This window comes from Balaenoptera acutorostrata, chromosome 2, assembly GCF_949987535.1.
Source record: "Balaenoptera acutorostrata chromosome 2, mBalAcu1.1, whole genome shotgun sequence".
Classification (NCBI taxonomy): domain Eukaryota; kingdom Metazoa; phylum Chordata; class Mammalia; order Artiodactyla; family Balaenopteridae; genus Balaenoptera; species Balaenoptera acutorostrata.
The window spans coordinates 179,495,629-179,511,366 of NC_080065.1; the positions used below are offsets into that span (position 1 = coordinate 179,495,629).

General features: G+C 38.8%; 1 protein-coding gene and 1 pseudogene across 1 annotated transcript; one reads left to right on the top strand and one right to left on the bottom strand.

The window, feature by feature from the left end:
- Positions 1-9,908: 9,908 nt before the first annotated feature.
- The window catches only part of LOC103006825 (olfactory receptor 7D4-like), a 74,701-nt pseudogene continuing 68,871 nt past the window's right edge, over positions 9,909-15,738 (bottom strand).
- LOC103001609 (acyl carrier protein, mitochondrial-like) lies at positions 12,246-12,722 on the top strand. Its single transcript, XM_057539693.1, has one exon. The coding sequence runs from the start codon at positions 12,246-12,248 to the stop codon at positions 12,720-12,722; it is 477 nt and encodes a 158-aa protein (XP_057395676.1).

A 15,738-nucleotide genomic window follows, 5' to 3' on the forward strand; every position in this document is an offset into this window, starting at 1 on the left:
TCTGACCGCTGTGAGGTGATACCTCATTGTAGTTTTGATTTGCATTTCTCTAATGATTAATGATGTTGAGCATTCTTTCATGTGTTTGTTGGCAATCTGTATATCTTCTTTGGAGAAATGTCTCTTTAGGTCTTCTGCCCATTTTTGGATTGGGTTGTTTGTTTTTTGTTATTGAGCTGCATGAGCTGCTTGTAAATTTTGGAGATTAATCATTTGTCAGTTGCTTCATTTGCAAATATTTTCTCCCATTCTGAGCGTTGTCTTTTGGTCTTGTTTATGGTTTCCTTTGCTGTGCAAAAGCTTTTAAATTTCATTAGGCCCCATTTGTTTATGTTTGTTTTTATTTCCATTTCTCTAGGAGGTGGGTCAAAAAGGATCTTGCTGTGATTTATGTCATAGAGTGTTCTGCCTATGTTTTCCTCTAAGAGTTTGATAGTGCCTGGCCTTACATTTAGGTCTTTAATCCATTTAGAGTTTATTTTTGTGTATGGTGTTAGGGAGTGTTCTAATTTCATACTTTTACATGTACCTGTCCAGTTTTCCCAGCACCACTTATTGAAGAGGCTGTCTTTTCTCCACTGTATATGCTTGCCTCCTTTATCAAAGATAAGGTGACCATATGTGCGTGGGTTTATCTCTGGGCTTTCTATCCTGTTCCATTGATCTATGTTTCTGTTTTTGTGCCAGTACCATACTGTCTTGATTACTGTAGCTTTGTAGTATAGTCTGAAGTCAGGGAGCCTGATTCCTCCAGCTCCATTTTTTGTTCTCAAGATTGCTTTGGCTATTCGGGGTCTTTTGTGTCTCCATACAAATTGTGAAATTTTTTGTTCTAGTTCTGTGAAAAATGCCAGTGGTAGTTTGATAGGGATTGCATTGAATCTGTAGATTGCTTTGGGTAGTAGAGTCACTTTCACAATGTTGATCCTTCTAATCCAAGAACCTGGTATATCTCTCCATCTATTTGTATCATCTTTAATTTCTTTCATCAGTGTCTTATAATTTTCTGCATAGAGGTCTTTTGTCTCCTTAGGTAGGTTTATTCCTAGATATTTTATTCTTTTTGTTGCAATGGTAAATGGGAGTGTTTCCTTAATTTCACTTTCAGATTTTTCATCATTAGTGTATAGAAATGCAAGAGATTTCTGTGCATTAATTTTATATCCTGCTACTTTACCAAATTCATTGATTAGCTCTAGTAGTTTTCTGGTAGCATCTTTAGGATTCTCTATGTATAGTATCATGTCATCTGCAAACAGTGACAGCTTTACTTCTTCTTTTCTGATTTGGATTCCTTTTATTTCTTTTTCTTCTCTGATTGCTGTGGCTAAAACTTCCAAAGCTATGTTGAATAATAGAGCACACTCTTATTGTTATGCAGCCATTGCTACCATCCATCTCCAGATGTTTTTCATCATCCCAAATTGATACTTGGTACTTATTAATCAATAACTTCCTGTTGCCTCTTGCTCTAGTGCTAGTAACCACCACTGTACTTTCTATCTTGGGCTCTATGAAATAGACTCCTCTGGTTACCTTATGTATGTGGAACCATATACTACAATTGTCCCTTGAACAGCATGGGTTTGAAATGCGCAGGTCCACTTATACTTGGCTATTTCCTCAATAAATAGTATGGTACTACATGATCCACGGTTGGTTGAATCTGTGGTTGCAGAACCACGGATTCAGATGGCTGATTCTGGGACTTGAACATCCCTAGATTTTGTTGTCCCCAGCAGGTCCTGGAAGTAGTTCCCTGTGGATACTGATGGATCGCTGTATTTGGCTTTTTGTATTTTGCTTATGTCACATAGTAGAATACCTTCAAGTTTCATCCGTGGTGTTGCATGTGACAGAATATTTCTTTTTAAGGCTAAATAATACTCCATTGGATATATATACCACATTTTGTTTATCCAGTCATCCATTAATGGACACTTTGGGGGCTTCCATCTTTTGGCTACTGTGAATAATGCTGCTGTGAACATGAATGTGGATAGAACTACCAAGTTCTTTCAATTCTGGGTGAAACTCAGGAAATTGCTGGATACTACGCTAGGTTTCTATGTATCCTCGTTCACTTTTAAATCCTACCTTATCTTGACAGGTATGTTATTCATAGGGATATTTGGAAAAAGTACAAAATGGGAGCTTTTGGCATATAGAAATTCTGTCAGTTGTGTGTAAAGATGTAGTGTAAGAGCGTCTAGAGCACTAGAGCACTGTATGTTTTTGTTTTCTGCATTTGCCTCTAGATGGGTATTTATTATATCCCATGGTGGACTGTTTATTACATCAAGCAACCTAAGAGCCAGTGATTTTGCTATATCTAGGCCTCCTTTACCAATCTTGAGAAGAATCTCAGTTGTGTGTTAGTCACAAGTCCCTGGGTTCCCTCAGTGAACAAGGCTCTATGCAAGGTACTATGTCATTGGTAACCAAAAGACACACAAAAAGCCCATAATGTGCAAAAACTCTCCAAAAGAAAGTAGATCCTAATGCCAGATGATGTAGACTTCTTTTTTCTGTTTTTTGAATTTTTGACCACACTGTGTGGCTTGTGGGATCTTAGTTCCCCAACCAGGGATTGAACCTGGGCCCTCAGCAGTGAAAGCTCTCAGTCCTAACCACTGGATGGCCAGGGAATTCCCATGACAATGTAGACTTTGAAGCATTTCTACAGATAGAGTTAATCGGATAAAAGATTCCAGTTCTTCAAAACAGGAAAAGTTGAGATGTGTCTCCACTAAATATTTTTGTAAAATATATAAAGGAATGTTTGAGAGAAATAAAAGGATGAAGAGATAGTACACAGTTCCACGGGGGGACTTAAAATCTTTCTCCCGGAATGTTTCTCCAAACAATAGAGGAAAAACAGGACATATATATGAAAACAATGAGTAAATGCCTAATATCTGTGTACCGAATACTGTCTCTAGTAACTTAGAAATCGGAAAGTTATTGTCTGGGGATGAAGGTGAGGGGATGGACTAGAACAGGCAGGAGGGCTTTGGGGGAAGATAATTATGTTCTACACCTTGCTTCCTCTGGTGATTATGCAAGTATATGCAATTTTCAGAAATCATTCCCAGAATGCTTACATGTACATTTCATTGTACACTAATTGTATCTCAGTGGGGAAAAAATGTAAACATCCTATGCAGTCATCAGGAAAATAGGTCTCTGGGCCTGTGCAGTACAAGGTTTCCTAGTTTGAGGAATCTGGCATTAAGTAGAATCTCTACTAGGAAATAGATAGCTGGTTTTTACCTGTGACCCTATGTTACTTCAGGGTTAACAAAAAAAAAAAAATTGGTAAACAAAAGACATATGATGCTGCCTAGGACATGCAAAATCTCTCCACAAGAAAGCAGATCCTAATGCCAGACAACATAGACTTGATGTATATGGTTTCAGGCTTCAGGCTTCTCATTTCTGAGGTTATCGAGATGGTAGATTTGGTTCATGGATAAAAATTGGAACTTTCTGCCTTTGTCATTCGGATACTATTGTGGAGATGACCATTTAGGCTGCTCTTCTGTATTTTATTTATTAAAGACTCTGATTGAGTTTATTTTCTTTTTTAAATTAATTTTTATTGGAGTATGGTTGATTTACAATGTTATGTTCATTTCTGCTCTACAGCAAAGTGAATCAGTTATTCCTATACATATATCCACTCTTTTTTAGATTCTTTTCCCATATAGGTCATTACAGAGTATTGAGTAGACTTCCCTGTGCTATATAGTAGGTCCTTATTAGTTATATTTTATATATAGTAGTGTGTATATGTCAATTCCTATCTCCCAATTTATCTCTTCCCCACTTCCACCTTGGTAAACATAGTTTGTTTTCTACATCTGTGACTCTATTTCTGTTTTGTAAATAAGTTCACTTGTACCATTTTTTTAGATTCCACATATAAGCGATATCATATGATATGATATTTGTCTTTCTCTGTCTGACTTACTTCACTCAGTATGACAGTCTCTAGGTTCATCCATGTTGCTGCAAATGACATTATTTCATTCTTCTTTATGGCTGAGTAATATTTCACTGTATATATGTACCACATCTTCTTTATCCATTCATCTGTCAATGGACATTTAGGTTGCGTTCATGTCCTGGCTATTGTAAATAGTGCTGCAGTGAACATTGGGGTGCATGTATCTTTTCGAATTATGGTTTCCTCTGGATATATGCCCAGGAATGAGATTGCTGGATCATATGGTAGTTCTATTTTTAGTTTTTTAAGGAACCCCCATACTTTTCTACATAGTGGCTGTACCAATTTACACTCCCATCAACAGTGTAGTAAGTTTCCCTTTTCTCCACACCTTCTCCAGCGTTTATTGTTTCTAGATTTAAAAAAAATTTTTTTTAATTTAATTTAATTTATTTTTTATACAGCAGGTTCTTATTAGTTATCTATTTTATGCATATTAGTGTATACATGTCAATCCCAATCTCCCAATTCATCCCACCACCACCACCCCCCCGCCACTTTCCCCCCTTGGTGTCCATACGTTTGTTCTCTACATCTGTGTCTCTATTTCTGCCCTGCAAACAGGTTCATCTGTACCATTTTTCTAGGTTCCACATATATGCATTAATATACGATATTTGTTTTTCTCTTTCTGACTTACTTCACTCTGTATGACAGTCTCTAGATCCATCCACATCTCTACAAATGACCCAATTTCGTTCCTTTTTATGGCTGACTAATATTCCATTGTATATATGTACCACATCTTCTTTATCCATTCGTCTGTCGATGGGCATTTAGATTGCTTCCATGACCTGGCTATTGTAAATAATGCTGCAATGAACATTGGGGTGCATGTGTCTTTTTGAATTATGGTTTTCTCTGGGTATATGCCCAGTAGTGAGATTGCTGGGTCATATGGTAATTCTATTTTTAGTTTTTTAAGGAACCTCCATACTGTTCTCCATAGTGGCTGTATCAATTTACATTCCCACCAACAGTGCAAGAGGGTTCCCTTTTCTCCACACCCTCTCCAGCATTTGTTGTTTGTAGATTTTCTGATGGTGCCCATTTTAACTGGTGTGAGGTGATACCTCATTGTAGTTTTGATTTGCATTTCTCTAATAATTAGTGATGTTGAGCAGCTTTTCATATGCATCTTGGCCATCTGTATGTCCTCTTTGGATAAATGTCTATTTAGGTCTTCTGCTCATTTTTTGATTGGGTTGTTTGTTTTTTTAATATTGAGCTGCATGAGCTGTTTATATATTTTGGAGATTAATCCTTTGTCGGTTGATTCATTTGCAAATATTTTCTCCCATTCTGAGGGTTGTCTTTTCGTCTTGTTTGTAGTTTCCTTTGCTTTGCAAATCTTTTAAGTTTCATTAGGTCCCATTTGTTTATTTTTGTTTTTATTTCTATTACTCTAGGAGGTGGATCAAAAAAGATCTTGCTGTGATTTACATCAAAGAGTGTTCTTCCTATGTTTTCCTCTAAGAGTTTTATAGTGTCCGGTCTTACATTTAGGTCTCTAATCCATTTAGAGTTTATTTTTGTGTATGGTGTTAGGGAGTGTTCTAATTTCATTCTTTTACATGTAGCTGTCCAGTTTTCCCAGCAGCACTTATTGAAGAGGCTGTCTTTTCTCCATTTTATATTCTTGCCTCCTTTATCAAAGATAAGGTGACCATATGTGTGTGGGTTTATCTCTGGGCTTTCTATCCTGTTCCATTGGCCTGTATTTCTGTTTTTGTGCCAGTACCCTATTGTCTTGATTACTGTAGCTTTGTAGTATAGTCTGAAGTCAGGCAGTCTGATTCCTCCAGCTCCATTTTTTTCCCTCAAGACTGCTTTGGCTATTTGGGGTCTTTTGTGTCTCCATACATATTTTAAGACTTTTTGTTCTAGTTCTGTAAAAAATGCCACTGGTAATTTGATAGGGATTGCATTGAATCTGTAGATTGCTTTGGGTAGTATAGTCATTTTCACAATATTGATTCTTCCAATCCAAGAACATGGTGTATCTCTCCATCTGTTTGTGTCATCTTTGATTTCTTTCATCAGTGTTTTATAGTTTTCTGAGTACAGGTCTTTTAACTCCTTAGGTAGGTTTATTCCTAGGTATTTTTTTCTTTTTGCTGCAATGATGAATGGGATTGTTTCCTTAATTTCTCTTTCTGATCTTTCGTTGTTAGTGTATAGGAATGCAAGAGATTTCTGTGCATTAATTTTGTATCCTGCAACTTTACCAAATTCATTGATTAGCTCTAGTAGTTTACTGGTGGCATCTTTAGGATTCTCTGTGTATAGTATCAAGTCATCTGCAATCTTGTTTGTAGATTTTTCGATGATGGCCATTCTGACCTGTGTGAGGTGATACCTCATTGTAGTTTTGATTTGCATTTCTCTAAAAATTAGTGATGTTGAGCATCTTTGCATTTGCTTTTTGGCCATCTGTATATCTTCTTTAGGGAAATGTCTACTTAGACCTGCCCATTTTTTCATTGTGTTTCTGTGATTGATTGTAAACCTTTAGAGTTGACCTTTAAACCACGGAAGGTTAAAAGATACCAAATAAGGAAATCTGAGGGATAAATGAATAAAAAATAAAAGCAAAACCAAAAAACTAATAAATAATACCCAAAGGTGGTTCTCTGAGCAGATTCACATTGAGGAGCCCCATTAAATACACAGATATTGGAGAACAACTGACTTGGCATTTGCCCTCTGCAAAGATGAGAGGGAGAGAGCAGACTTATTTCTATAGAATTTTCCCAGCTAAGATTTTCTTGAGGTTTCACAGTAGTTAAGATTTGTTCAGAGTGGTTTTTGCGGGGAAATCTTGACATTGTATTTCTAATCTTTTTTGGTTAAAGGTGTAAGAGTCCATATTTACTTTCCTGTTCTGCCTTTATCTGCCCCAGAATATTTATGCCACTGTGGGTGTGTATGTAGGACCTTCCTTATTTTCTTGCCTCCTTCATTTCCCTCATATCACTTTTGAACTGATATATTAATCATTACTTTATTATCTACCTCCTACCATCATATGGGATCGTCTAGGCCTCATACATTATTTGTATACATTGCTCATGTCTTCTCATTTCCTAGCACAGGGACATAACTTAATTATTTGCTGAGAGATTAAAGGAGAACGCCAGAGGGAAGAACTTAAAAGGAGATACAGGCCTCCAGGCTTCTCCAGGCTCCTTCAAGGGAACGTCAACTGGGTCAACTGAATAAAATATTTCATTCTTTTTCTCTTCATAATGCCCAGCAGCAGTTTATACTGTGTAAGCCATATATAGACTTTAAATTTTTTCTATAACCACAAGAAACCAAAAAGAAATAACTGAGGTCTTTTTTTTTCTTTTTTTCTTTTTGGCTGTGATGAGTCTTTGTTGCTGTGTGCAGGCTTTCTCTAGTTGTGGTGAGCGGGGGCTACTCTTCGTTGTGGTGCGTGGGCTTCTCATTGTGGTGGCTTCTCTTGCTGCGGAGCACGGGCTCTAGGTGCGTGGGCTTCAGTAGTTGTGGCACGTGGGCTCAGTAGTTGTGGCTCACGGGCTCTATAGCACGGGCTCAGTAGTTGTGGTGCATGGGCTTAGTTGCTCCGTGGCATGTGGGATCTTCCCAGACCAGAGCTCGAACCCGTGTCCCCTACATTGGCAGGTGGGTTCTTAACCACTGCGCCACCAGGGAAGCCCCTGAGATCATTTTAAATAAATTTTATTTAACCCAAGATATCTAAAACATTTCAACATAGTAAGTGGTAGTGGAGCTATTTAAATCCTTCATATGGAGTATTCAAAATTCACTGGATACTATATATTCATCAGATGTAACTGATTGGTGTTTAGATCTCAAAAAATTACAGTTGAAAGGATAGTTTCCAATACCCAAAATATTTGCAATAATTGTCTGCATACAGGTGTGAGGCCATGTGCTCCGGAGCCCTGGGTGCAGATTTAGCCTCGGACTCTGGTGTCCTGAGTAGTCATCACATGGCCTCCAGACCCACCGTCTGACCCAGAGTGCCAAAAGTCACCACAGGATGAATACAGTGCATCAGTGAAGGGTGTGTGTGTCTGAACACGTTACTGACCAACTGGAAATATCCAAATATCCGTGGATAAGCAAAATGTGGCACAGCCATACATTTGAATACTATTCTACAATTATAAGGAACAAAATACTGATGTGTGTTTTTCACATGGATAACTATGAAAAATCATTCTGCTAAGTGATAGAAGCCAGATACAAAAGATCATCTATTGTATGATTCCATTTATATAAAATAGCAATAAAAGGCCAGTTTATAGAGACAGAAGCAAATAAGTGGTTGCCTAGGACTGAGGTGGCAGTTGATATTACCTGCAAATGGGCACAGGGGAACTTTCTAGGGTGATAGGAATGTTCTAAAACTGGATTGTGGTGATGATTGCATAAGTAAAAATTTACCAAAACTATTGCCCTTATGCTTTCAGTGGCTGAATTTCATGATATATAAATTATCCCTCAATAAAGCTATTAAATAAATTTTAAAAAGTTTTATTCTGGACTCACTCAAGGTGAATTGAAAAGTTCTACCTTTGTTTTCAGCATGCATTATTACACACCAATATTATTATGGTTACCACTCTGAATTGCAACATGATTACCTCTTTGGTCCCCAGTTTTTTTCATATGAAGTAGGCAATAAAAACACTATGGATTAAAAAAAAACCCACTATGGATTAAACTTAGTGGAATCAAATTGAATTAAAGCCACACTGAATATCTTTTTCCCAAGGGGGGAAAGCAGGGTGGTGGTGGTGAGATGAATTGAGAGATTAGGATTGACATATATACACTAATATGCATAACATAGATAACTAATGAGAACCTGCTGCAGAAAAAAATAAATTAAATTTGAAAAACCCCACTATGGATTAAACTTGGTGGAATCAAATTCAATTAAAGCCCCACTGAATATGTTTTTCCTTACTAATAAACTACGATTTTCCAGTAATTTGAAGATCTTACTATATACCCAGTATTTGTTTTGTGTTTTTTATTTTTTTTTTTTTTTTGTCGTTTTTGCCCCCAGAGTCCTTAGTTCCATTCATGGTATTGTTTGGATATTCTTCATAGTCTTCATCACGTGTCTCAGCTTTGGTTCCTCAGAAGCAGGTGCCGAATCAAGGATTTATGTGGAAGCACATTATTGGAAGGAGCAAGGACCATGGGACATAGGTTAGAGAAAAGGGAAGTGATACAGGGCAGAAAACACATCCAATAAAGCTCATCTTAAGTTAGCTTGCACACGAGGGAGCAGAGTTTTCATCCTGTAGGGAAATTCTGGAAAATGGCACAAAATCCAAACTTAGAATGATCCCAGGTAAGGGGTGAAGAAGACGGTATACCCCACACCTGTCCATCAAGAACTGTCCCTCGTGGGGCATAATTCTCCATCAGGTCCGCCGTCACACATTGGGAAAAGTAGGTTCCACCTGGTGCTGACAGTGGCAGTCAGGCTGCTGTGCAGTGGGGATGGTGAAAGGATCCCAGGGAATGTAGGAGAAATGCTGACAGCGTCTACCACTCCACCCTTTGCTGCAGAGTCAATTCTATCAATATTCTTCTCAAAAAGTGGAATAAGTTCTGAATACATTCCACAAGTGTGTAACTACCACTCCTGCTGGCACCTTCAAAGAGTGCCCTCCCCCCAAATAAGCCACAAGAGAAAACAAGTTTTATTCTATTGCATTCATTATTAGATGTTTTAGGATATTGGGGTGTATCTTAAAACTGCAATGATAGCAAATAAAGGTCCAGCAAAACAAAAGAAAGAGGAAAGGAAGGGAGGGAGGGGGAGGGAGGGAGGAAGGAAGAAGGCAAAGAATGAAGCAATATCTCATAATTATTCTATGCTATATACTTCTATGAATCATGTGAGAAAACTAACTTTCAAAACTAGATTCCCACTCTTGAAGCTGAAAATCTCCTCACAGTTTTCAGGAAAATGTTGGATAGCAAAGTTAGGAATGTGGGCATAGTGTTAGGTTTTCAGGGTAGACTCCATTCCATTCCCAATCTGTTTGAAAAATGAGATAAATGAGAGAAAACACCTTTTGACAATTTTGTCAAGATAACATAAAACATACACAGAACAAGAACAGCCTTTGTATGTGAAGCACTTTGGTTATGACTGTTGTATGATTTTCATTCCACTTCTTCCAGAGAAAAGCAAACACACAGACAAATTAACGTGAAGAACATGAACATTTGAGAGGATAATTTGGGGGAAACCATGCCATATGTGGTATAAGTATTTCAAATCTAATGTTGGAAATCGCCAGAATGGCTGTAAGAAACCCAGCCCAAGATGGAAATGTATGGGCTGCAAATAGGAAGGGAAAGTCAAAAGGAATTACTGAGGAGGGTGTTGAGGAGAAACTAATACAAACACAAATAAAAGCCAAGTCATAGGTGCTTTGAGAATGGAAGAAATGAAGCATGTCTTTTAAGGGAAAAGAAAATCAGAAGATATAAATTCACAACATTTGTTTTTGCTGCCCACAGTGTCCACTTAGTTCTGAGGTCTGTGGCCCATCGCAGACAAGGGGCACCTCGGCTGAGGAGCCTTCCCAGGGCCCCCTTCACATCCTTGTTCCTCAGGCTGTAGATGAAGGGGTTCAGCATGGGGGTGAGCACGGTGTACATGACTGAGGCGATGGAGCTTCTCTGGGGAGAATGGGTCACAGCAGAAGTGAGATAGATCCCCACGCCTGTCCCATAGAACAAGGAAACCACAGAGAGGTGAGACCCACAGGTGGAAAATGCTTTATATTTTCCCACTGCAGAGGAGATTCTCATTAAAGAGGAGACAATTCGAGAGTAAGAGAAGAGGATTCCAGTGAGGGGAAACACACCCAGCAGGGCAGTGGCCACAAACAAGAAGATGTTACTGATGAGGGTGTCAGAGCAGGCCACCTTGAGAATCTGAGCCAGTTCACAGAAGAAATGTGGAATTTCAGTGCCAGTACAGAAGGTCAGCCGCCTCAGCAGTAGAATATGAACCAGGGGAACCCAGAAAGTGATGAACCAACACATCAGAACCAGGAGGCCACAGAAGCGGGGGTTTATGATGACCGTGTAGTGCAGGGGATGGCAGATGGCCACAAACCGGTCATACGCCATCACAGTCAGGAGAAAACTATCCATTACAGCAAAAATCATAAAAAAATACACCTGAGTGAGGCACCCTATGTAGGAGATGCCTTTGCTCTGTGTCTGGATGTTCACTAGCATGCTTGGGACGGTGGTGGAGACGAAACAGATGTCAACAAAGGAGAGGTTGGCGAGGAAGAAGTACATGGGGGTGTGGAGGTGGGAGTCCGAGCTGACGGCCAGGATGACGAGCAGATTCCCCAGCACAGTGACCAGGTACATGGACAGGAACAGTCCAAAGAGGAGGGGCTGCAGCTCAGGATCGTCCGAGAGGCCCAGGAGGAGGAACTGTGATACTCCCGTGTGGTTTCCTGCTCCCATGTGGATGGTGCGTCTGCTGGGGAAGGAGGCAAAAGCAACGTTCAGTGAACAGCCAAACGGCACCTCAGCTAGTCATCACTTACGATTCCACCTTTAGGTCGATATCCTTCACCTTCTATTAGTCCTTCCAATGACAGTGATTCACTCAGCCAAATGGTAGACCATTTCCATTTTAAATGTATATATTTAGCTGTTTTAAAACTTAGCAGAAAAAATTTTATTATCTCCTAGTCACTGGTTCCAATTTTTTTGTTACTGAAGTATAGTTGATATACAATGTTGTGTTAATTTCTGCTGTACAGTAAAGTGAATCAGTTATACACATATATACATTCTTTTTTATATTCTTTTCCATTATTTATCTCGGGATATTGAATATAGTTCTCGTGGTATGCAGTAGGACCTTGTTGTTTACTCACTGGTTCTAATTCTGTATGAAGCTATGGACATTAACTGATTTCTTTTATGATATGACACTTGCATAATGATTGAAGACATTTAGTATCTTTTCTTTTTGATCTCCATATTTCCTTCTTTCAAATAGTTCAATAATAGTTATTTAGACGGGGATTCCCAACTCAGACAAACTTAATTCTATGATCTGATGCTCCGTGTTGTTGTGATAGTTATCTCTCAAGTGCCTTAAGTGCATTATTATTATTATTATTATTATTATTATTATTATTATTATTTTAAATGTAGCAGTGCCTCCTGGGTCGGTGTAGCCATGGCAGCTCGTGTCCTTTGCACCTGTGTCCGCCGACTGCCGGCGGCCTTCGTGCCGCTGCCCGGGCTCCCCACGCTGGCCGTGGCCCGGGCGCGCAGCACACCCTGTTCCCCGTGGGGGCCCGGACGAGGCCTGGGGCTCCGCAGCCGGCCTCGGTGCTCGGTGCTCGCGCAGGTTCCAGGTGGAGTTACACAGCTGTGCCGCCAGGATAGTGACTCTCCCCTTTTGACATTAGAGGGAATCCAGGACCGTGTTCTTTACGTCTTGAAACTCTATGACAAGACTGACCCAGAACAGCTCTCAGTAAATTCCCATGTTATGAAAGACCTGGGCTTAGACAGTTTGGACCAAGTGGAGATTATCATGGCCATGGAAGACGAATTTGGGTTTGAAGTTCCTAATATAGATGCAGAGAAGTTAAAGTGCCCACAAGAAATTGTAGATTACATTGCAGATAAGAAGGATGTATATGAATAAAAAATCAGACCCCTTTTCTTCATTGAGAGAAGACTTAAAAGTTGCTGGGAAGTGTCTGGAAGTGAGAATGCATTTCTGCATCATTGCTGACTTTGACAGAGTAATTCTGTTTAGACTTGTATTTAAATTGTCTTAAGTGTTTTTGCCCTTTGAAAATAAATCTATAAAACCAAAAACAACAACAGCAACAAAGTGTAGTTACTGCTATAACCTTCTTTGTGAGAACTGAAAATGCCTTTGTGCACAGTAGGATCCCAGTAAATGATAGCTATTATTATTACTAATCTATTAATTTTATGACAGTTATTTTTGATACATAACTCTCCCAAAGTATGATAAAAAGATGCCATTCAGATAATGGGATCTTGACTCAGAAGTCCTAGAAGAGAATTTTGGTCCACCACCTTAAGGTCTGTGTGACCTAATCTCTCTTAGCTGCAGATACCTCACCTCTACAATGGGAGTAATAAATATTCCCAGCATTGTAAGACTGATGAGTGAATTAAATGAGATGATGCATGTAATTTTTCTAGTGTGGTTCTTGTGACATACAGCAGACATTTGATAAATGTGAGCTTCTTAACAAAACAATAAATCTGTCTTGTGTGACTATCATTAATCATTATTCCCCTTAAACAGGGGTAACCAGTCTGTTACCTCTTTGGACTGCAATGCAGCACTTCTAGTTAATGATGATCCCTATGACTTCCTCTTTCAGATACCGCCTGCCAGGTGCATTCTGCCAAGAAGATGGAAATCCGTGTGGACTACACACATAAGAAGGGTAAAGAAAATCCCAAAACCATAAAATAAAATGCAATGGAAGTGTCAGAGTGTGTTGTATTAAAAATCAGCACAGTGAAGTGTAAAAAAAAAAAAAAGACTAGTAGATTTGATTTAAAATACTCAAAGCTTCTATAAAAAAGTCTAACAAATCATTCTTTAAAAAATGAAAGGCAAATTTAAGATAATTATAAATGTTTACATTCTCCATGATAGAAAAAAGCTCAGCATTATTATGCCTACAGAATGCAATTAATATTTTTTTTACATAAGCAAAGCAGGATTTATTAAGCGATAGTACACTCTCAGGAGGGGGAGCGAGTAGGTTCAGGTGAGCAGCTGCTGAGAATGCATTTAATCAAGAGAAAAAAGTAACTGGGGACCAATTTAGCCTGGGACGGTGGATAGAAATATCCTCTCTGAAATAAGAATATTGAGCTATGAGAGGAAGGGTGGGTAATTGTTAATCAGAGAAAATAGGGAAAGGGCAAGCATTTTGGGCTGAGAGAACAGAATTCATGGTAGCCCTGGGGTTGGTGAGCTTGGTAATACAAGGGATGTGAGAGGCCAGTGAGATGGAGAACAGAATGAGGATAGGAGGACAGAGTGTGAGGCCCACAAGTCGAACATCCTGTACTATTCTTGATGTGCCTCTCATGTCGGTAATTTTATATTTATTTGTGGGTCAGAGATCATGACCATTTGTGCTCATCATTGTCTTTCCAGGGACTTACATGGTGCCTGGAACATAGTAGGTGCTCAAAACATGCAAATGTTAGATATGTAATAAAGAATGAGACCAAAAGTGTCAACTGTAACACAAAAACAGAACTCTCTAAGCCCATCATATGCCTGAATATAGAAACAAAGTAGAATAGTAAAATTAAATTGCATTCATATATAGTTTAAAAGAATAACATATCATGAACAAGTAATTCCTACTCTAGGAATGGATATCTGGTTAGATATAGGATGTTTGCTAACATAATTCATCTCAAAAATAGGCCAATGAAGAGGAATCATAACCATAATTACAGTAGAAAATGCTTTTGAGAAAATGTAACAACAGCCATTACTGTGGTTAGCAGCCAGGACAGAGCCCCTTGCTAAATAAGGAAGCTAAGGACAATTTCTTAACCCAGTAAAGAATAGGTATTTAAAAACTGCAGCCAAAAGGCTATTCTACATTAAAGCACTAAATATTTGCATTAAATTCATGAAGAAGACAAAGCAGTCTACTCCAAATTCAATCACGTGATATTCTCTTAACAATTTAAACAGAATGGTAAAATGAGCAAGTGAAATAAGCCTGAGTACCAAACGTCAGTAATAATTACATCGTTCGTAGATGATATTGTGGACACAACAAGGTGGTTAAGGTGAAACAACATCAATACAGAGATATCGGGTCCTGTCAGGAACTCTAATTTGCCAGCAGAAATAGTCAGGGAATCTAAAAGAAAAATCCAATCACATGAGGAACAAAATACACAATACCTCATGCATAACAAATCTCCAGTGAGTAGTTAATGAATAAGTGATTGGACACAGGAAATCTAAGAGGACCCTAGAATTGTGGGAAAGATCAGAGAAGAGGTGGAGAATCTCTGGAAAATAACTCACTGGAGAGAGGGTCTAGATTCCAAAAAAATGAGAGAAAGAAACAGGACTGGGTTCAGTAGAAACTAAAGTATCTGAAAACTACAGACTTCCCATCATAGACTAAATAACTATGGGACTGTCCCAGTCTCACTATTCTAGAGGTAAAGCCCAGTACCCACCTTCACTCCTGTTTTCCTTCTTACTCCGCCAGACTTTACTGGGACATGGTCTCTGATGGTCATCAGTGGAGCTCTCTGTTTTTGGCAGTCTGTCCAGGGGAAACCCATGTGGGTTTTCACTGAGGCTGGGAGCAGAGAATTATAGGAAAGGGACAACAGGGACATGTTATTATCATCTCAATGGTTGAACTCTCAGAGCTCCTCATTAAATAAATTGTTCTAGTGATTCTTCTCTCTCCCAACATCTCAAGTCCCTTGAGGTACAAAGATAAGAGAATGGAAAATTTTCAGCCAACCTTGTGTACAGGTAGGCAACAGTGGGGGAAGCACGTATATTCTCCAAGGAGAAATTCTTTCTTTGGTTTGACTTACACGTGACAAGATATCCCCTAAGGAATGTTTAATTTCTACAAGAAGCCAACATGGAAGCCTTTGTAGGTATTAGGGAGGGC